This window comes from Zonotrichia albicollis, chromosome 5 (genome assembly GCF_047830755.1).
Source record: "Zonotrichia albicollis isolate bZonAlb1 chromosome 5, bZonAlb1.hap1, whole genome shotgun sequence".
In the NCBI taxonomy this organism is placed as follows: domain Eukaryota; kingdom Metazoa; phylum Chordata; class Aves; order Passeriformes; family Passerellidae; genus Zonotrichia; species Zonotrichia albicollis.
This window is the reverse complement of record NC_133823.1, coordinates 26,153,694-26,175,566: the sequence shown is the minus strand read 5'-3', so window position 1 is coordinate 26,175,566 and position 21,873 is coordinate 26,153,694. Positions and strand designations below refer to the sequence as shown.

Sequence of the window (21,873 nt, the reverse complement as noted above, 5' to 3'; positions counted from 1 at the left end):
GTATCTGCATTATTTCACTTAGAATTCTGGCCAGTGTTCCCTGAGAAAGAATAGCTCGTCATGGATGTGGCAGAAATCTCCTTACTTAAAAATAAAATGAAATTACCAAATATGGACGCAACAATGAAATTTATTTGAGTTGATAATGAAGACCTATGTGAGTTTTACTTTGATGCCTGGTTAAAAGTACAGGTGGTCAAGGCTTTTGTTTAATTTACTATTACTCTGTTTTACTTATTGCAAATGCTTGTCTGTAGTCTGCTCTCATACAATGGCTGTAAATTTTGCACATAAGTTTAGCTGTGCTGATTGAAACATCTCTGGGATGAGTTTTGTTGGGGTTTTTCCCCTTCCCCTATTTCTGTTTCTCCATAGTAGTTCAGATGTTTCCTGGAACTTTTTCAATTCTACTGAGCAGCTTTAGATTATGGGTGAAATCATCTGGTTTTGGTTGGTTGATTGACTGAGTGCTTTGGGGTTTTTTATGCCAAAACAAGATTTAGTTCAGAGTTGGATCAATTCATTACACTCCCACAATTCCCACATCAAACTGGCACTGACTTGTTTTCAAAGCTGAGAACAATGAGCTGTATCCAGTATAACAAATTAAGGTTGAATATTTCACTGCTCAACATGCTGAGAGGTTGTGGGTGTATGTTTCTGTAGTGTGTCTGACAAAGTTCGGTGAACACTGCTTTGCAGGCATAATGGACTTTTTACAGATAAATGAAGAATTTAATACAACAACGCTCAGCAGTTGTTCCCATGTTAATGCAAAACTACATATTTGGCCTTAAGTAAAGAATAAGATGGTCTGAAATTGTTCGTTAAAGTCTTGGGTCCGAGGCTGTTTTGGTGGTGATGTCCTTTAGGGTTCACTGGATCATAACAAGGACAGCTCAAGCTTAGTCCTTCCCAAGAGATGCCAATGACCCTGGAGCTTGGAGGAAGCATGATTAGGAAAACGGTGATTCGAAGACTTAGTTGGTTAACCGACTCTTTTATTTGAGAAGTGGAAGGATCGGCATCTTGCAGAAGGGAAGTCAGCATTGTTCAGCTGAAACTGAATTTATTGCATGCCTGCATGCCTGTGTCCTTCAGTGCTGATCTGGAAATTGTTCTGCTTGTCCATACCAAGTGTAACCATTTATCCTTTTTTATTAAGAGAAAAGAGTCTCCATCAATAGATCATTTGTTTTAAATAAATTCATACATCTGCCTATGATCTGCTGGTCTGCCCTTGTGTACACCGGAAGCCCTTAAAAAGAGGACTAAGAGGAGCATTCAGAACAGGGGAGTGGGTGCCACTGTTTTAATTATTTCTTTGTTTAGTCAGCTCACAAATTCTAGAAGTGGTGGAGTGGATGGCCAGCTGAACACTGCTTCCCTCTTTTCCCTGGGATTCAGTCTGTTTTGTTTTGATAGTCCCGATGCAGATTTAGGGGCTTCAGGTTTAATAACTGCTTCAGGCACCACCACAGTAAAACACTTAAGATCCAAAGAACACAAATAATGTAAATCTCCTGTAATAATCTCTGACTGGTATGTTGTATCTTGGAAGTATTAAGAAGATTATATGATTAAGCATTTTTCACAGCCCATTGAAATTTCTACTATATTTCATAGTCTTTGAGTGTAGCTTGTTTGAAGTAAATATAAATACTACCTAAAGCTTTTCTGGAAGTTAAATAATATAGCCTATACATGGAAATTCTCCAGCATATCTTGAGATTCAAGTTAGTGGCAAGAGAAAAACCTGCTTGCAGTTACTTGGCCCAGAGTAAAAACTGAACCCCAAAGAATGTTGTGCCCTCTGAAGAAACAACGCTTCTAAACATGAAGGCTGGTCTTACAAAAATAATTAAACTTCTGGTAGTCAATGGGGGGTGATGTCTTAGCCAAGTAAACTGTAGAAGGACAAATAATAATAAGTTATTAAGTGATTAAATGGACCTACTTTGTTCAGATTAGAGCCAAAGCAAGGCACAGAAGTTTATAATTGCTTCAGGAGAGATGAGTTTGTAGTCAGAGAATAACCCACAGAACTGTGATTGCGCAAAGACCTTGCTGTTACCTGTGTTGTAACCAATCATTTCCTGTCAGAGCAACAAATGATAAGTCTGGGATGTTGCATGAAGAATGGGGATAGACAGCAAAGCATAAAATGAGTCATAACCTCATTGCAAGAAGCTTTTACCAAAGTGGTGGATGTTTACAGATAAAAAAACCCGTAATATTTGTAAATAAATTTGTTAATATTTGCTTTTGAGACTATAGCCTTTGTTGTCCCAAAATGAGTTCCTTCACCCAGTGTGCAAGAGGCCAATCCACACAGAGTTGAGGTGTTTGATTCATTTAGTTCAGCTCAGAAAGGGGTCCTACCTGGCTAATTCACAAAGCCAGTACACCAATTATCAAAACTTTTCATTATTTATACATTTTGACAAGCAGAGGTATTAATGTTTATTTGCTATAATTTATACAGTTCTCTTATTAATTAGTATTTTAGTCTTGTTAGTTAAATTACTTTCTTAATTCTTATGCTACTCAGCCCACATACTCACTCTTTTGAGTATGTGGGTTTCTTGAGTTGGTGGCTGTGAGTCAGTGGTTGTGGTCTTCCCCTGCCAGAGTTGCCTTTTACCTAGCACATAAGTTGGCTTTGTTTATTTCTCCTAATCTGGTTCCTGCTGGCCTTATCTTGGACATTCTGCCCAGTGTCCTTGCAGTCTATCAGTTCAGCATTCTGTTGTGATTCTGTTTCTCAAATTTTGTACTCTGAAGTTCTCTCTTGTTTTTTCTTTCTCTATAGCTTAAGTCACTGAGGCATGTTAAGCTGCAATTACCGAGATGTTAAATGTAAATTATCTATTTGGAAGCCATGCATCACCTTGATTTAAAATCTGGAAACAACAGAGTAGTGGTGTTTATGCTCTTCATTAAAAGTTAGTGTAATTCTGTTTGTTTTGTTTCAATAAGCATCTCACGCAATATGTGCCATATGAAATTTTATTTTGATAGCACTAAAATAATTTGCCATGAACTTCTTTTCTTGATGCTTATTATCTATAGTGAAATACAACGCTTTTGCATTCTTCAGTGTCTTTGCTTGCTTACTTTGTGTTTGTGACCATGGAAGTGTTGTCTGGAAGGGAGCTCTGGGGTCACCTAGTCCAGCCTCCTTCTTGAAGCAGGCCTGTTGCCAAGGCTTTGTCTAGCAGTGTCTTGAAAAGTCTCCTGAAGGAGAGGGATTTACAGCCTCTGCAGGCAACCTGTTTCAGTGCTTTCCTTACAACCTGTTTCAGTGCTTTCCTTACAACCTGTTTCAGTGCTTCTTTCTAAAGGAAGAACTTTTGCTCACCTACAACCAGAGCCTCCCAAGCTACATTTGTGACCATTGCCCTATTCAATACTGTCCACTAACACCAGGAAGAGTTTGCATTTGTGACCTTTGTTGCTACCCTACAAGTAGCGGTGTGCTGTGGTTAAGTAGTTGCTTTGCCTTCTCTTTTCTAGGATAATGGAGTCTGGCCCCTTCAGCCTTTGTATTGCACAGTCCTGCCTTGCTTATTCAGGTCCTCTGACTGTATAGAAAAAAATGTAGTGGAAGTGTTGTTTTCATTGCTGACCAAGATTTTTTACTCTGCTCTTGAAAAACAGTATGCACAAAAGGCACTGAAGCATTCCAGCAGCATATTTGGGAACACAGTATATCATCTGTTGATCTGTGGTTTATGCTTGGCAAGCATCCTTCCCTTTAGTGAAGGATGAAAATAAGTTTTGTGGGAAAGCATAGATTTAGTGGTTCATGGCACGGACCAAGAAAAATTCCTGGTTTTCCCCTCAACGTTGTATAAATTTTGACAGACACAGGATCTTATGTATATCAATATTTTTAAATTGACCACTTGATGTTGTGCTGTTACACTAATTGCTTCAGGTGTTTTACATCTGTAGAGATTTGTATGGATTTTATGTGTTATTCTAAAAACATCAATTTGTCATTCTGACTTAAGAATTTAGAATCTTCTGACAAAATTTAATTGAATGCTAAATAAGATGCTTCAAGGATAAACCTAATTGGCTTAGAAACTCTTGCATATGTTACAAAACAAATATGTTCTTGCTTTTCTGCTTTCTATGGCTGTATTTGGGTTCAGCCTGAAAGGTTGGATGACAGCAAGGCTGAAAAGGTTCACACTGGAGTAGAAGCTGAATGCAACAAATTTTACTAATTTTTTTTCCTAAGCTTTTAAAGAGGTCATAGCATTTGTTTTGTGTATATGTGTTGCAAGCTCAGTCAGCTTGTTCAGGCTTTTGAAGAAAATATGATTGGATCAGAACATGCTGAAGATTTCAAATGATTGACATCATTACTCCTGTGGGTAATAGTGGGCACACTGTCAGACTTTCAGAGCTGTGCTAGTAGCTCATGTGTTAGAGCACACAAACTGAAAAAACAAATGTCTTCCGGAAAGTAGGCAAGAAACACCTCCCAGGATTCAGGTTTTACTTCCAAGAGAAATTCCTTCCCCTTTGCAGTCAATTTCTTAGCAACTTCTGGGAGGCCTCATATGAAAGGCCCTGCTAAATTGCTGCCAATGGATTTATCTTTCACTAATTCCTTTTTTGAATCCACTTAGACTTTGTCTTCAAATCTTGCATGGTAGTAAGGAGCACAGTCATTCATTATATGAAATCAGTTACAGCCTTTTGCATACATGTTGGTATTTCTGCTGGATAATCACTTGTTCTTGAATTATAATGATAAATTTCTTTTCTGTATTCTGCTTTTTAATGTGGTCTTGATCGTGGTGATTTACTTCCTTAAAAACTTAGGTAAATTTTCAAGCACCGTGTTTACTACAAAAGGGTTCTGGTCCATTCTCCTTCTAGACAGAATATTGTATGTATAGAAGAAGTTGATTGATGCTTTCCTTCAGTTATAGCATTTAGATTCTGTTTATAAGAGATAAACTAAAATTAATATAATTTGTTTTCTCAAGGTGATAATTTTGTATTCATCATGAATTCCTTGCATTAAAAACTGAGTTCTCAGTATCACAGATCTATATATGAAAATTGATTCAGATTGTGCACATCTGTGCTAAATCATTTTAAAGAATTTTTGCATGTGCAGCGTGTTGTGATCTTATTTCTTATTAAAATACTGTTCGTTCATCCTGTTGGAGAGATGGGACATAAATTTCTGGAAACAAACTCAGCATTTCAATAACTTTCTCATATTAAATGACTCCATTGCTGTGCTGTATCCATTTTATAGCTGCACTTTAAGTTTAGGGTGCAACTCTAATAGAAATGTGGGACTTAGGATCAAAGTAGAAGCTTCTTAAGAACTCTCTCTCCTTCTACCTGGTACTTGAAGAACTGCATTGTCGGGTGCCACAGTTCAACTGATGCCAAATGCTGAACACTTTGTCATTTGTCTTAAGCTTGCCATTCTTTGCAGCATCTAGTGAACTCCAAACTGTCATGATGAAATACACCTAAGAATGGAGTTCCTGAGGCTGGGTACCTGCCATGTCCTGCCTGGACAGTTTACCACATCCATTGTTTAAGCAGGTCAAGTCCATGCTTGGATGAGCATCCCTGGAGCATGGAACAAGTATCACTGAATGACAAGATGGGATAATGCTGCACACCTCATGTATTCAGCTCTCATCAGCCTAACTTCAGGATTACAATTAGTTTTTCTGTTCTGGTGTGCAAAGCTTGCTGCAGATGACCAATATCATCTCTGGGAAATACATGGTAGCAGCTGCCGTGACATTAGGGACATTTCATTTCTGTAATTGCTGTCCTCTAGCTTGATGTTTGTGGATCCATTATCAAGAACTATTTGAAGTGTGTCATTATGGTGTTTTGGAACATAGCAATGTAGAGGTACTTATTAGTATATTTACAGAGGCTGAATGCCTCTGACAACATCTGTAGGCCTTTTTGGTGAATGCACAGAACTGGGGAGAGGTCTAGTTATGGGAGGGTAGTTATTTCCTCCAAAGTACCAAACAATTGGAACTGTCTCTGCCAGCATTACCAAGTGTTGCAAAAAGCTGTGTTTATCTGTGGTAAGCTCAGGATTCTTTGTTTTGAGGGCTTTCAAATGCTTAATAACTTTGCCATCCTTTTTCTTGGTCAAAGCAGTTTTTGAAGCCTCTCATTGACTGTAGGTGAAACTGCTTTGTGTTACCATGAGTAGCACCTGACTGGATGAAATTTGCATTTAGAAGACTGAGAACAAAATGCAGTAGCCTCAAGTTGAGGGTAGAAACAGGCAAAGAATTACTTTTCTAACAGCTGCATAAGGTGACATCATGGTGCCAGGAATCCAGCTGTACATAGTGACTGCTGGTCAGGATGTTCTTCCAGGACCAAAGGGCACATGTATGCAGATTTCCATGTACACGTTAGGCCAGTAATGAAGGACTCTGAGGTATCTTAAAGGGGATTTGGTAGATGTATAACACCTTGGAGTAGATGTGGATAAATACAATGCACACCTCAGTAAAATGTCTTCAGAATGCCAGGTGATTCACTTCTTTAAAAACTGGATGCTGATCACTATGTTATTAAATAATATGCCTTAAAACATTACTTACTTTAATAACAGCAAAGTGCTGGGCTTCCTGTTCTGTGGAATAGTGGCAGAGAGTTGCACAACTTTTAGGCATGTGCTCAAAGCTAATGGAGGAGGGTTATCTCAGGGTACAACAATTTATTCATATATGCCACCATCATTAAATAAATCCATTTTTTGCACTTTCACATTAATCCTTTTTGTGATGTGTCTAGGTCTTGTAGTCTTTGTTTGATGATAAAGAGTCCTTTTTGGGAATAATCCATTTTATGGTACTTCAGAAGTATCCTATGCACGTGAGAAGCAATTGTTACATTCATTTTCCTAGGTTTTTTTTTTATTTCTGTGTTGGGCAGAATTACCAATGTCACTGGAGAGAAAATATGTTGTTAATAGGCTTATGTTGAATGCACTTCCCTAGAAAATTAGTACGTGTAAAAAAATCAGTGATATTTAAGACTGTTCTCGTTAGATGGACTGGGTAAACAGCCTGGGGATTCTTTAGTCATAAATAGTGACAAAGGACCATAAAATACTACAAGAATAAACTACTGAGTATTTCAGTGGTATCTTAAGAGAAATAAAAATTTTCTTTTGCCTGGTATATTTCTTCTATTTTTAGAGATACTGCTTTTTTTTTTTTTTGTGCTTGAGTATATTACAATCCTTTCTTTTCATACTTTATTTTCTTTCTCTCTGTGTCATTTCATCTCCCTAGTCTCCAGATTCCTCCCACAGTGCAGACCTCTGCACTAACTTGCACTCACTGTCATGTCTGATATCTAAATTGAAAGCAATGTCACCTTTATTCTGTCAGTGGCTTCACAGGATGAAATAGTCAAGAAAGAAATTTTCTTGTTTGTTTTAAAGCCAAATTCGTTTCCTCATATACAGAAGGGGGAATATCTTGTGAATTGCGATTCAGCACTTTATTGTGAATCCATGTCTTGCTCACATTGAATATGACTTGGTTTACAAGTGCTTAATCCATAAGATTACACTGGGGGCTTTTGTTGTTGAGGTTTGCCACCTCAGCAGTATGTTGTGACAGGTGAATTTACCTACACAGAGGTGTTCAAAACTGACGGCACTTTTGGTGCTGGATGTTCTGGTTCTCAAGTAAGGCAGACGCCTGAGGAGGAGAACAATGAAATAAATTTGGATCTTGCATATTATGTATGAATGCTTATAAGATAGTCTGTTAAATACAGTGTCAGAAGGACAAGTTTATTCACACATCTAGCTATTGCATTTTTTGTATGTGTATCAGCACCCTTTGACAGGCAGACATAGGTAGGACTGAGTGAGCTCTGTGGTCTAGCTGAGGAATATGAAGAATCTCTGCAGGCATGCTAAATCTCTGATTCAGGAAGAAAAAGGCAGTACAGTGCTCTTATAAAAAGATAAAAGATAATTTTCTTTTAATGGCAATGCTAGCAACATCAGTGAATTATTTTTCAGAAATGTAGATTTAACATTTTGGAAATGCCTAGAGAGAAGCGTATTTTATGGTTATAAGTCTTCTGTTCATCAAAATGTTGAGTCAATTAATACTTTCCTTAGGAAAGTATAAAAAAATAAGTAGTAGGGCTCATCTAGAGTAGCTCCCACTGTGATACTGGTGGTATCCTGATGCCTGTGTCTAGTTATACTTGAAGTTCATAATCTAAGAATTACATTGCACTGATCAGCTGGGATGTTTTTTATGAAGATATGGGGATTTGTACTTCCAGGAGTTGCTAATTTTTTGAAAAAAGAGCTTTAGAAGCAGCTGTGTCCAAATTTTCCTTTTTAAACAACTGTGGTAGAAGGCAAAAGTGTGGTAACATATGTATGTAGTGGGTGTATTTGATTGCTTATATACTCTGTTTATCATTTATGGCTTAAGAACAAGCCCAGTTCCCAGTGCTGAGTTTAGTCTAGATTCTTACAGCACAAACATTTTAGAGAAATGGTGATAGCTTACACAGTCTGTTTCCTTTCTCTTTTGTTTTCTGCATCTGCCCCCTCTTTTGCTGGCACATATGCTCACACTGATGCACACACACTTTTGCTGTTGCCGTGCAGGAGAAATGTAGGGGCAAGAATGAGGGGGGTGGAACTTCAGAGTCACAAAAACTAATCAACAGCAAATGTAGCATTAGCAAATGTGGCCTCTGCTGTCCAGTAAAATCCTTTTTCACTTATATGTTGTGCACTTAAAAGTGCACTAAAGGCTTTAAACATTACTATAGTTTATTTTTAACCTTTTTAGCAAGGTAAAGATACTATAACTTAAAGTCTTGGGAAAATTACACACTTTATGGTGATCAGTAGGTTTCAAAATTAAATACTTGACTGCTGAGGTTCATTGTATTCTCAGCTGTGTGTTGGGGTCCACCCCCAGCCATCTATCAGGTGTGTTTAAGAGTGGGGGGAAAAAAGTATTACTCCAAGTATAAAAAACTGCAGGAATGCTTTGTGCTTACAGACTCAGTTATTGTTTAGCGCTAAAACTGACAGACTAGTATAATTTAATTGTGGGGGATGTTATAATATTGTTTTCTTCCTGGCAGTGTACTGCTCTGGAAGTCAGCAGCATACTGTAGAATTTAAAGTAAGTATAAAAACTGTCTACCTTTACAATTAAAAACTCTGAGCATGTCCTGATTTTGTAGCCTTTTGCAGTAAAGGGAAAGCTATGCATAAAGTAAAATTTTAAAGTTCCTTCCAAGCCTCTCATTAATCTCTGCTTGAGCCTTCTGTCTTTTAAACAACTGATAAGGGACTCTGCTGTTAAAATATTAAAATATTAAACAAATGTTCCGTTTTATGAGTTTTGCTGTATGACTATTCCTAACAAAATTGACCAAAATTTATGGTTGATTCTACAGATTGGAATCAATTTGCATTGTTTTGATTCCATACTGAGGAAAGTGCTGAAAGGAAGGAAGAGTGACTTTGAGCCACAATATGCCTTAACAAACAGAGGCAAAAAGGTGGCAGTATCTGTGGCAGTTACTGCTTGTTCCAGGCAAATAAATCAACTAGCATTGAAAATTCCCCACAAATGCAGACCTTCTTTCCAGAAAATGTGCAATTCCTTTGAGTGAGGGCCCCATCTACACTGGCAATTAGAAATGAAAACTTGGAGTTTTTGATTCAGTTGTCTGGCAGGGACTGGTGCACCATTTAGCTGTGTTTATCTAGATGCATATGACTGAAATAGTGGCATCGCATTTTCAGCACGATGCTTTGTAGAGCTGCTGTGTTGGTCTTAGTGTCTGGCTTTTTCAAGGCCTGATGGCCTTCAAAACTGCATTCAGATGCATCATCAGGATGAAAGTTGTACAGCCTCTTCCAATAATTTGCTTATCCTGAGAACATAATTTCTGTCTATATTTTGGTGTTAACAGCACTGCTTAAAAGCCCATGGTTTCCATTGCTTGGTTTATTTGGAGGTTTGTATTGTTACAGTAGCACATCATGTTTGCTTTCCCTGTGAAACCACTGCTGGGCCATTGAGGGCTAAAACCTGCTGGTATGGAGTCTGCTGGTTGCTGGTTGCTCTGACTACGTGTCTTCCTGGAGAGTGTTAGTGCCCTGCCTCTTTTGCTGACTGGTCATTTCAGCAGGCATAGTTAAACTCTGTTTCCCAGAAATGGGAATGGCACGTGCCCCCCTTTCCTCCCTTCAGCTTTTAAGAGATCAGGCTGTGGAATGGAGTTAAAAGTGGGAGATTACCAGCCTCAGGAGGTAATTTCATTGAAGGTTCCCCAGTAGCTTTGCAGTTTGATGCAGCAGAATGTGTGTTAACTTTCCACTCATTTTTCAACATTTTATGTTTATACTTGAATTTTTTTCTAGTGAGAGCAAACTTTTCAGTTGAAGTCACTCTTAGCAACAAGATGCTTTGAAGAAGCTTGCAAAATAAACAGAGGAAAATAATGGCTCTAGTGAGTGTGAGTTGCCTTTTTCCTTTTCTTTGCTTGTCTTCCTGAAACAAGAGTGATTGCCTTAAAAGATACTGTTTTCTGCATTGGTGGTCTTTTTGGCAAAAACTTAAGCTATTTTTGGTTTGTGGAGCAACTGAAATGATGCTGACCCAGTTATTTTTCTCCTGATGATTACACTTATATTTTCCTTGAGAAGTAAAACTTTGATGCCGTTTTAAAAACAAACAACAAAAGGAGCTAATTTCCCCAAACTTGGAATGTAAGAGAATCACCTTTTTTTTCTGAAGGCAACTGGTACATGGCATTTCTGTCTGCCACTCAGCTTTTGCATGCTGAAAAAAAGGCATAAGGTGTCCATGCTGCCACTGAAATACACAGAGCATGATTTTGTAAAGAAATGCTAGATTTGCCATATTATTGTGTTATGAAGAGCAGATTTTTGTGCCTTAATGGTTTCCTTGATTCCTCTGCTGTGCTTAGAACTGGACAACAGTCTTCCTGACCTCAGCCAGGAGTCTCTGACTTCTTCCACCTCGTCTGCTCCACCTACTAACTGCTTCTTGCACTATATCCTGCTTCTGAACAAGGCAGGATGGCTGTAATGTTATGAGGGCAGCAAAGGTTTTGTAAATAGTAGATGTGAGTATGAAGTGGAGAAAATCTCAAGTATGGTCTGCAGGAGATTGGAGCATGGTCAGTTCTCATGGATTGAGAGACTGCAGATCTCTGGCCATGCAAATTGTGGATTGGAGGATAGGCAGAAAGAACTTCTTTAACTAAAATAAACTTAGAGTTGTACAGTCCGGTTTTGTAGCTTGGGAGTACTAGCTGCTTGTAAATTGTAAATTCCTAGCATATTATACTACAGCTGCATACACAGTAAGGAATTTTATTGCTTTTAGCGACAGAAGGATAGGGAGGATAGTACTGGTGTCTTGTGTCTGGAAGGTAGTATATGTCAGTAGAAGTGCCATTTTTTCCTGTGCCTTTCCTATGCCAGAGTGCAGACAGGCTTGTTCATTATAAGTGCTAGTCCAGCAGCATTCAGTGTTTCCTCTGATTTGACACACAGTTTTGGTTTCCAGAGTTTAGGATTGAAGAATATGCAGTTTTCTGCTAGAAGGACATAGTGTCCTGTAATGTTTTATAGCAATTTGTATCTTTGATACAAATTGAGGAAAATATGTAGTGCAGGATTTCATTTTCAGATCTTTCTAACTATACAGTCTTCTTCCTTATTTCTGTTAGAAAAGATTACAAAGACATCTCTCTGCTGTTGAGGTAATATGTATAGAGAAAAGAGAATTAGTTGTGGGGCATGCACTTTTGAGACTCAGCTTTTTTTTAAGTCAAGGATTTGCCTATGTGTGTGTGTATTGCAAAAAAAATTGCCTGTTTTTTCTAGGCTTTCATATTCTAGTGTTTGTAGAGGTGTGTCATTATTTGAATTGATGCTTGTACCTAATGCCAAAATAGCATTTAGAAATGCAAAATTTACAGAATCACAGAATCAATTCAGTTGGAAAAGAATTCTGAGATTGAGTCCAACCTTTGACCACATCACCTTGTCAATCAGACCACGGCACCAAGTGCCACGTCCAGTCTTTCCTTAAACACCTCCTGGTGCAGTGACTTCACCACCTAATTGACTCCAAGCACATAACTGAAAGATGGAACTCTTTGAGTCTCTCATTACGCTTGAAACTAAAACAAATTTTAAAGGTTAAGGTCACAGCAAACCTAATGTGGTGGAGGTTTTAGTTCTATTTTAAAATGTTGGCTCTTTGCTTGTGGGATTACGGTTTGTTCTTTTCAAGAAGATAATTTTGTGTGTGGATGGTGTGCTCTCACTAAGTTTATCAGAAAATAAAATGTGCAAAACCAAATATAGCATTGAAATGCTGAAAGGGGAATGAAAATAAAAGGGAGAAGGGAATCCCATTGATTTCCTGAGTGAGCAGGTTGCAGCGGTGCGGGCGGGCAGTGGAGGCTGTGCTGGCTGGCCATGGGCTGTGTGGCAGAGCTCCCAGAGCTGTGCTTACACGTGCTCCGACTCGGTTTCTTCCTGTCCATTCACACAGTTGTTTCTGCAGTGGGGGCTTTGTGTGAACGCTGTTAGATTGTGGCTGCTGACAGAGCAGGGGATGCTGATAACGAGCAACAGATGGCAAACGGATTTCAGTAGGAGGTCCATTTTGTTCAGTGCTCCCAGGTAAGGAGGTTCCATGGTAAGGATGGAAGGAGTGTGTGTTTGAGGAGCTGCTGCTGCAGCTCTGGTTTGAGCTGTTCCACAGCTATACCATGCTGCTTCTGCTAGCAGAGTTGCACACAGTGCGATGAAATGAAGATCGCCGTGAGTCAGGAAGGCAATAAATTATAACTGTGTGGCTGTGACAGCTCAGTAGGAGCACCTATGGATGGAAAAAGCATTACATACTTTTAAGCACAATTGACATGAGATTTTTTTTTACCACTTTAATGAAAGCTTAATCAAATGAGCACGTAAAGCTTGGAGAGGAAAATATTTCTTTTACACAGGAAATAAAACTGCACAAACAAATATGTACTGTAAAGAGAGCAAATTTTATTTCAAATGCAGACCTTTAAGATTGAAAATACAATCTGTGAGCATGAAATTTTTTTTAGGAAGAGTCTTCTGTATAGACAAGCTTTTCAGTAAAGTGTTTATTAACACATGAAAAATAGCTTTCTGTATAAAATACACTGAGATCAAATTAGTAGCAAAAGCACCATGGTCAGTGGAGATAAGGTGCAGCTGTAGGAAATAACTTCTGCTTGTATAGTGGATATTTCTGCATTAAAAGATTAAACCCCCCCCTCTAATTTTAGAATATGTGCATTTTAGGTGGACAACAGCCTCAGCTTTTCAAGTAGTTAAAAAGTCACGCAGTAAAAGATATTCTGGACTTAAAATATAAAAGACAATACATGAATTCTAATATCATAGCACTGCAGTTATTTTATAATGCTTGTGCAATAATCATAACTCTTGAGAGAAATATTTTATACTTTTGGTGCGTACTGGAGCTTTATATGTAGATTTTTGTGGGTCAATCTCATTAGTCCAAATAAGCTACTTGAAATACTTACAGGATAAAGAAAACCCTTTCTAAAAACACAGAAAAATTCAGTATTTGGAATCCCCAGAAGCTGAAGAGTTAATGGTGGGGTTGCACTGGATTCAGTGTATTTGCAGATGTTGCTGCAACCAACTGCTGATTTTTCTCCCATCCTGTCAGGGAACCCTGCCAGCCATGATTCATGGAATGATTTTTTTGCGCTGAGTAATCTGTGGTTTTTCTTTTTTCCTCTTCCCTGTCCCTTATTTTTATCCTGAACTAAAGCACTATTCATTTCAGCTAAAGGGAGGAGAAGCTTCCAAAGCATTAATACAAAACATTAAATACACTGTGTTTTGCGTGGAGGAATTGTAACAAATTTAAACTTGCAGTAATTTTACTTGGTCTTAGGCAATCTAGTTCAGTGTGGGAAAACAGTTTTAGAACAGAATCAGCTTTTGGTTTTGCTAGTCATATAAGTTTTGCTAGTCTCTTAAGACTTCTGTACTAATATTGCTAAAGAACATCCAACTTCTGTGCTGATATTATGCCTTCTTTCTCACAGATCGCTCAGAAAGAAATAAACCAGACTGCCGCTCTTCAGGGTAAGAACTGTATTTCTCTATTTATTCTTCCCTTCTCTTTCTTTTTTTTAAACCTAATTTTTTCCTTTTATTGGGTGAACTAGGAAGTTGGCCAGAAATATAAAAATGTCATTCTTCTATTTCTCTGTTTGGGTAACAGTAATGTAAAATAAATTAAGTTTTGTGTTAAACAAAATAAGTTTGTGTTAAAAATAATTGGTTTATATTCTTTATGGGCAAAGTTCTTTTTTCAAGAAATTAATAGGACTTGCTAGATTGTAATTGTGCGCACTGAAACTCCAAATGCTTGTTTATGTGTCATGCACAGGGTTGTTTGGTAAAACTGGTTTAAATCAAGAAGCTCCTCATGACTTTTACTACTTTGAACTCTTTGCTTCTATGGCAAGGAAAGTAATTCTTGGTTCAAAAATAGCAACACTTTATTATTTATTCCATTGACTCTGATCCCATCATACCCAAGGTTTCACAAGAAACAAACAAACAAAAGTGTTTTAAACAGAGCCCGTGCACACACACACCAACACGTTGTTTATTTAGAATTTTCATTAGGATTTGTCATGAACTTCTAGGCTATTGATTTGCAAGGCCATGTGTTCCCTTAAGCTTCTGAATATTCTATAGTTCTTCTTATCCTCTGATTTTTAAATAGTCTCTTTCTCTATTGCTCGTTTTCAAACTGTCTTTCAGTTCTCCACTGGGGAACAGGATTTTGTCCATGTCATGTGGTAGATAGTGGAATTTTAATGAACCAAAGTGATAGAGCAGACCAGCGAACACTGGCTCTCCCATTCCTTTGTGAAAAGTCTTTCAAAAAAATTCCCCTGGTGTCTAGGCTTTTGACATGACCTGACCTTTTCATTTGATTTTTACAGTCTACATTTTTTCCTTTTTGGTACAGTTTTACAGTACAGTGGGCTAGGATTTACAGCTGGAAGAACAGTGTAGCATTTTCTTACAGCACACTTGATGTGTTGTATCTGTTGTGTGATGTGATGGGGAGGATGATTTTCCCTTCCCTCCCCCATATGCCTCAGCCCTGTAGCTGATTCCAGCAGTGTGTTTAAGTTGCAGGGGGGTATTGCCTTTGTCTTAGAATACTTTTATCTGCTTAAAAGCTCAGTCACTGCATGTGCTGATTTCCTTTAATACTTCAAAATACTGAACTTATTTCTTTTATTTTCTAAAAATGTTGTGGTTACAGTCTAAATGTTAGAACTTTCATTAGATCATGTCATATTACAATAATGTCAAACAAATCCAAACCATTGTAAAAAGAAAAACTTATTTTATCAAAATGTTTAGTTTAAGGTTGAAAAAGCTTCAATCTCTTCCTCTTTCTTCTCCCTAGTTGTTCTCACCAATATCTTTTTGCTCTGGAGTGTATTTTGCAAGTTTGAATTAGAACCAAAAGCAAAGTAAAACTTCTGATTTTTTTCCATGGAATTGGAAAGTCACATGTGGACCATTTTTTTTTTTTTGGCAATAAAACACTGCCCTAAGTTGCTCGGATTACAGTCTCCAAATTCTCATGTGGAAAGCACAGAGTAATTAAGAGTATAATGTAGATGGCTCATAATGTTGAGAGAAATGCAGCTTTCAGTAGTCTTTCATTCCTGTAAGTAGTGTATGTGCTTTCTGACCATATTTATGTATCTTCTACCCCTTCTCAGTCTCACTGGCCATTGTGTCATGAGCTGTGAGGAGGACAAGCCACCATTTGAAAGGTAGTGTTGTTTTGTGCACATCTCATTACTGTTTCTAGACTGGAACAGGAGCAGCCTGCCTTGCTTAAATGATGTACTCTGCTAATTGATATTGCTGCACTCAGTGGTTCATCTCTCATTATAATTAGAAGCACTATTCTGTGGTGACAAATTGCTGGGTGAGATTCTTATCCCAAGTCTGGTCATGTCATGCCCTGGAAAAGAGCTGCAGTTGCATCAAGGCCAGAGCCCCTTGATAGAAGACCTGAGGGAAAGCTAAATTGTGAAGTATGCACAGCTAAAACTGAAGTGTAAAGAACACTTCTCTTGTAACATAGGCAGAATTTCCTATGTTACAAGCTGTTTGAATGTTACTGGGGACAGTTTTATTCCGTTTTATGATGAGCTACTGCACTTTGGACACTGTCCTCTCTGGGAGCAGTTCATGACAAGAGAAAAAGAAAATACAGTGGTTCAGAGGCATCTTGGCTACTTATTCCTTAAACTGCATGTTGAGGGATGCATAGCTTAAACACACAAGATACTACCCCTCTCATGGTCTCAAGTGGAACAAAAATGACACTGCAGGTCTTGAATTCAAGGTCTGGAAACAAGAGGTTCTGCACTAGAATTACTATGAAGTATTGGATGTCGACATGGGTAGACCAGCTGACAAGATGAAGGAATAAGCAGTGAGCCTTAAGAAAGGTAGATAACCTAAGGTGAAATAGCAGACATAGATGTTTCCAAGAGAGATTCAGAGAAGTAGTTTATTGTTTCATACAAAACTCTGATGAGATCTTGCCCAGAAGTCAGTCAAGTCTAAGTATAAATGTGGAACACTGGGATAAGAAAAGACCAAAAGAAGGCCCAGATATCCACCACCAACTCTTCCTCATGTATCATAACGTTAGGTTGTGGTCTGGAACATGATCATCATAACAAAAAGGTCACATAACAATATTTCTTGTGATTTCAAGGTTCTAAAGTTTGCCCTTTCCAATCTTCTATTCTTATATATGTCTCTGCCTATGCATTTCTAGATGTATTTCAAGCTTATGCTTGAATCTTTGTAGTATTAGGGATGAAGAGTTTATATCCAGCGAGACAGGATCCGTTTTAAAACATACCTTTGGAAATAATTCACTTGCAATGAAAGACATTAAAAAAACTGTTCTAGGTAGAACAGTATATAAATGGTCATTAATGTAGTACTTTATTATAGGGTGATGCCATTTAAAAGAATTTTTACAGCAGTATCAGGAACTCTGACAAATACTCTGATTTGGTTATTAGCCTGTCAAATGTTTAGCATGGGAGAAATGCTACAGAAAGAGGGAGCATTCTGAGACTGATACAGGGATCTAGCATGGCATGGGGAAGAAACCTGGAGAGTGGATAAATCAAAGATAATGATTGAAAGGCAGGGAAATAGCTAACCTTTACAAAATGTGTATTACTACATCGTCTTCTGCCTCTTGGTGATTATCAACCATCTGACACTCCGGAGAGTTTAGATAAAGCAAGGAGTAGCAGAACAGGGCCTGTGTATCTATTTCATGTACTGCTCTGCACTGATTTTTTGTTGAATATAGCACATTAGTAAGATCAAAACAAATGTTCACTCAAACCAGATAATACCTATTGCTATGTTAATTTTAATCAAGAGACGTTTAGTCTCATGACCTAATAGCCACCCTTCAATTGTTACATTTCAGACAGTATGAAAATATATCTCTACTGGTAACAGTGGTCTGTAATTATAATTCTTGATTTTACTGTCAGGTCATGCTTGTACTGTTGTCTCTGATAGCTTCAGGTCATGCACTGCTGTAACACAAGTCAATTAGGTCAAAAGAAGTAGGTCTTTATTCCTCTAAATGTTTTCAAACTGAAAATATGATAGTAATAGAAAAGAAGATTTCAGGCATCTACATATTTGCAGTTAATCCCTGAAGGTGAGTAAAGCTTGTAGAAGGAACTGGAATTTTTTTTTCTTCTTTTGGTTAAGGATTGTTGATCAAGAAAACCTGAAACACAGTCCTATAATTTGGTATAATTCTTTGTAGTTTCCTTGACCTTGGAGATGAGCAGGTGAAGGTAGCTAACAGCTGCAGCAATTTATTGAGAGATTTCATAGGGTATCAATCACTTGACTTCAAGTCAGAAATATCAGTGTCTACTATGAAAAATGGGAAGGGGGATAAAAAGAATTAGTTCATTTCTAGAAACAGATCCTAGGTTTTACTGCATATTGTCTGGCTGGTGACTGTAATATGTTTAAGTTCTTTTACAGCTGGTTGCCTTCATTTGATTGCAGTAAATTGAGCTTTTTTTATTTAAAATGCATCAAGTCAACAATACAAATAGACAAAAGTCGTCTTTTGTTCCTTTATAAACAAGCACTTGTAGTGGCTGATCAAAGGGGCTACTGATCCCTTTAGTGAAGCTCTGGTAAATCAAGCAATCGTTTTTATGAATGGTATTTGTATCTGACTTTGGTTTTAATTGTTTGGGGTTTTTTTTAATGTAGCAGAATTCCATTAGTGAAAGCTCTTCTGCATTTCTATTTCCTCTGCTACATAATGTTGATTTTAATCTCTGGGTTTAAGAGATACTACAGTAACAGTTAGACTATCTCTTAAGAGTGTGTTTTCCCAGATCACCTGTGAAACCTGAAAAGACACCCTTTAATGAGGATCTTAAGCGTTTAACAGAGCATGAAGGAAATCCTAAGGCACTGGCTTGAGAATGTGGTGGAACTTCCCCTCTTTATAATTAAAATGAGGTGGTTTTGCAAATCAGTATGCTTTTGAGGCCTTAACAGGTTTTTCTAGTTTGTAACCATTACAGTCAGTCATTTAATAGTTTCACCAGATCATAGAATATCCTGAGTTGGAAATTACCCACAAGGGTCATAGAAATCTAACTCCTGGCCCTGGACAGAAGCATCCCCAAGAGTCACACCATGGGCCTGAGAGCACTGTCCAAAAGCTTCTTGAGCTCTGTCAGGCTTGGTGCTGTGGCCACTTCCCTGGGGAGCTGTTCCAGTGCCCAAACACCCTCTGGGTGAAGAGCCTTTTCCTAATATCGAACTAAACCTCCCCTAACCACAGCTTCAGGCCATTCCCTCAGGTCCTGTCACTGTCACCACAGAGAAGAGATCAGTGCCTGCCCCTGCTCTTCCCATCACCAGGAAGTTGTAACTGCACTGAGGTCTCCCCTCAGTTTTCTCCCCTCCAGGCTGAGCAGCCCCAGTACCTCAGCCACTCCTCACACAGCTTCCCCTCAAGCCCTTTGCCATCCTTGTTGTCCTCTGGACACTCTCCAACAGCTCAGTGTCTTTCTGATGTTGTGGCACCCAGAGCTGCCCCAGCACTGGAGGTGAGGCTGCCCCAGCTCAGAGCAGGGCAGGACAATCCCCTCCCTGGCCTGGCTGTGCCTGCTGCCCCCCAGGACAGGGCTGTGCCTCCTGGCTGCCAGGGCTCAGTGACTCACGTTCAATGCCATGGACCAGCAGGCCCAGCTCCCTTCCTGCAGCGCTGCTCCAGCCTCTCATTCCCCAGTCTGTATGTACATTCAGGATTGCCCATCTGAGGTATAGAGTCTGGCATTTGTCTTTGTTAAACTTTATATTGTTGATGAATGCCCTGTCTTAGTCAAAGGGGCAGCGTGGAGAGACTTCTGCTGCTTCCGTACTGAGAAATCACAGAATGGAGGGAAGGTCATGCAGGTCACGTAATCAGGCATGGTGCTCATAGTGGGAAGATGCTGATGCTAGGTCAGGCCCGTGATGTTTTTTTACAGCCAAGATGTGAAAATCTCCCGGGAACGAGAGATTGAGCCTGCTTACTTTCAGCCCACTCTGAGGCTGCTTGTCTGTCATTTACTAACTTTATTTCCAAATGGTTGTGCTGTGGGAAACACTACCAAAAGAAACAGTCTAAAATCTGGACTGCTTCATATCCAGGAGGACTGAATTCATTCACACAAACATCCTGAAGTACAGTTTTTCATCACTGTTGTTTAAAACCCTTGTGTTGTCTACTAGCAATGTGTGAACAGCCTTGTCAGTGCTTCTGTTTTACACAGGAAAATTTCAGGCTTTTGCCCATCCAGCCTGTGTAACAGACTGTAATACACATCTGAAGTTTGAGACTTTGAACCTTGCTGGCACTCCATCTGAATGGGAAGGGTTGTGTGTGGAAGAAAGAATGAATGTTGGGGGATGTTTTACAGTGATACTCTTATTCATTACCTTCAACTTTTGCAATTTTTAAGGCTAGAGACTATCAAGTTACTCTTGCTCTAAGCATGCTTTTAGGCTGTGAAAATAGAAATGTCCTGCTTTTGTACCCTCCCAGTAGATCAGAAGTCAGGGTAGTTCTGAAAAGTATCTAGTCTCCTTTCCAAATCCTTGGGGTGCAGTTTCACAATTGCCCTGAGCTGAGCTAAGCCTGTGTTGCTCCAAGAAGGAAAGGTCTTGTTCTCTCGTTTGGGCTGCTGTCAGTGCTCATGTGGTTAGTTGGATCACAAGGCTGGTCTCCAGGGAAAAAAATAGCTGTGTCTCCACTTCACAGATGAAGCAGGCTCAGCACAGGGGTGCAGAGTGATTTCTTGCAAGTTCCACAGTCAGTCAATGGCAGAACTGGAAACAGGGGCTCTGAGTTATGACTTTTCTTGTTATCTTAAAAGTAGGCTCATGTGACTCCTTTATTTTCAGTCTAAGAGATAAATTTTGGACTTACTTACTCAGTGCAATCCCACAGGTTAAATATAGATTTAAACTGGTGCAGTGTGAGATTGGAATCTTCTTATGTGTCTTTCTTTTGTTTATCACATGTTTCTCATCAGCACGGGCTTTCACCTTGGAGCTGTTGCTTCTGGGAGTAGAATAAGCTGGAGCGATTTTTGTGCAGCTTGTTTCTTTGGTAGCTTCTTTGCCACAATAAATCATCATGCTTAATTTTTAATTTGCAATGTTAATTTTTACTCTGCTTAGTTTATACTTCTCTGTAAATGAGGAAAAAAAGAATCACAGGTAGAGCTAAGGAATAAATGGCAGATGGGTTCAGCATAGTTTTTGGCAGTTAGGGATCACAAGAGTATCTAGAGCCTATTCCTGGGGGTGTTTGTTTTAATGTTGGTCATTTGTCACTGTTGTGTTGGGGATTTTTGCCTATTCATCTCACAGATAGCAGTAAAGAGTTATTGTGAAGGGTGTATCCTAGCCAGCCTCCTAGATCCCTTATTCCTAAACAGAGAAGAGGGATTTGTTTTAATAAAAAGAGTGCTCTGTTCCTGGTTCCTGCAAAGGGAATTCTGAAGGACTGTTTGCTCTGGTGCCCTGAACAACTCTTTCCGTTGTCTGGGCTGCTCTCCAGTGCTTATTCTAATTCATAATGGAAAATAACGCTGCAAATGAGATGGTTGTTGAAAGAATAAAGAGAAAAAGGCTCACCCTCTGTCTTCGCTGAAAGAATTTCACTGCTTCTTTGGGCATCTTGTGTACATGAGCAAGTTTCACCATCCCATCATCTTTCAGAACAGACTTCTATAGAAAGTACTGAGGATCATCCAGACACATGGCCACGCTCCTTGTGCATTAGGAGAGTTATCTGGGGCATGAGCAACCATGATAGACATTAGTTCTAAGAAAGGTGGCTTCAGGAAGGACACAACTGCCCATTTTTTAAGCCAAGTTAATCAGTCATGGTTATAATTTTCCTTCTTTATAATTTTGTTTCTCCCCAAGACATTTCAGTGATGAACAGCAGATGAAGTTTGTGGTAGCTGGGAAGGAAGGCTGGGAGAGAATTTTTTCCCAAAGGTATTTATAATGTTCTTAAAGGTATTTATAATGTTCTTAAAGAAAACAGAAAAGGAGGAGGAGCTGCTAAGAGAAGCCTATAGGATATGTGTCAGGGCTGAGGAGGCAGACTCAGCAGGTTG

The 21,873-nt window shown here is 38.8% G+C and overlaps 1 protein-coding gene across 3 annotated transcripts in view; it reads left to right on the top strand.

The window, feature by feature from the left end:
* The window catches only part of SH3D19 (SH3 domain containing 19), an 81,573-nt gene that overhangs the window by 3,757 nt on the left and 55,943 nt on the right, over positions 1–21,873 (top strand). For all 3 annotated transcript variants that reach the window (XM_005486363.4, XM_014266524.3, XM_014266525.3), the window contains exon 2: positions 14,179–14,218. In XM_005486363.4, coding sequence (XP_005486420.3) covers positions 14,179–14,218 — 40 coding nt within the window. The remainder of the gene's footprint in view (positions 1–14,178; positions 14,219–21,873) is intronic.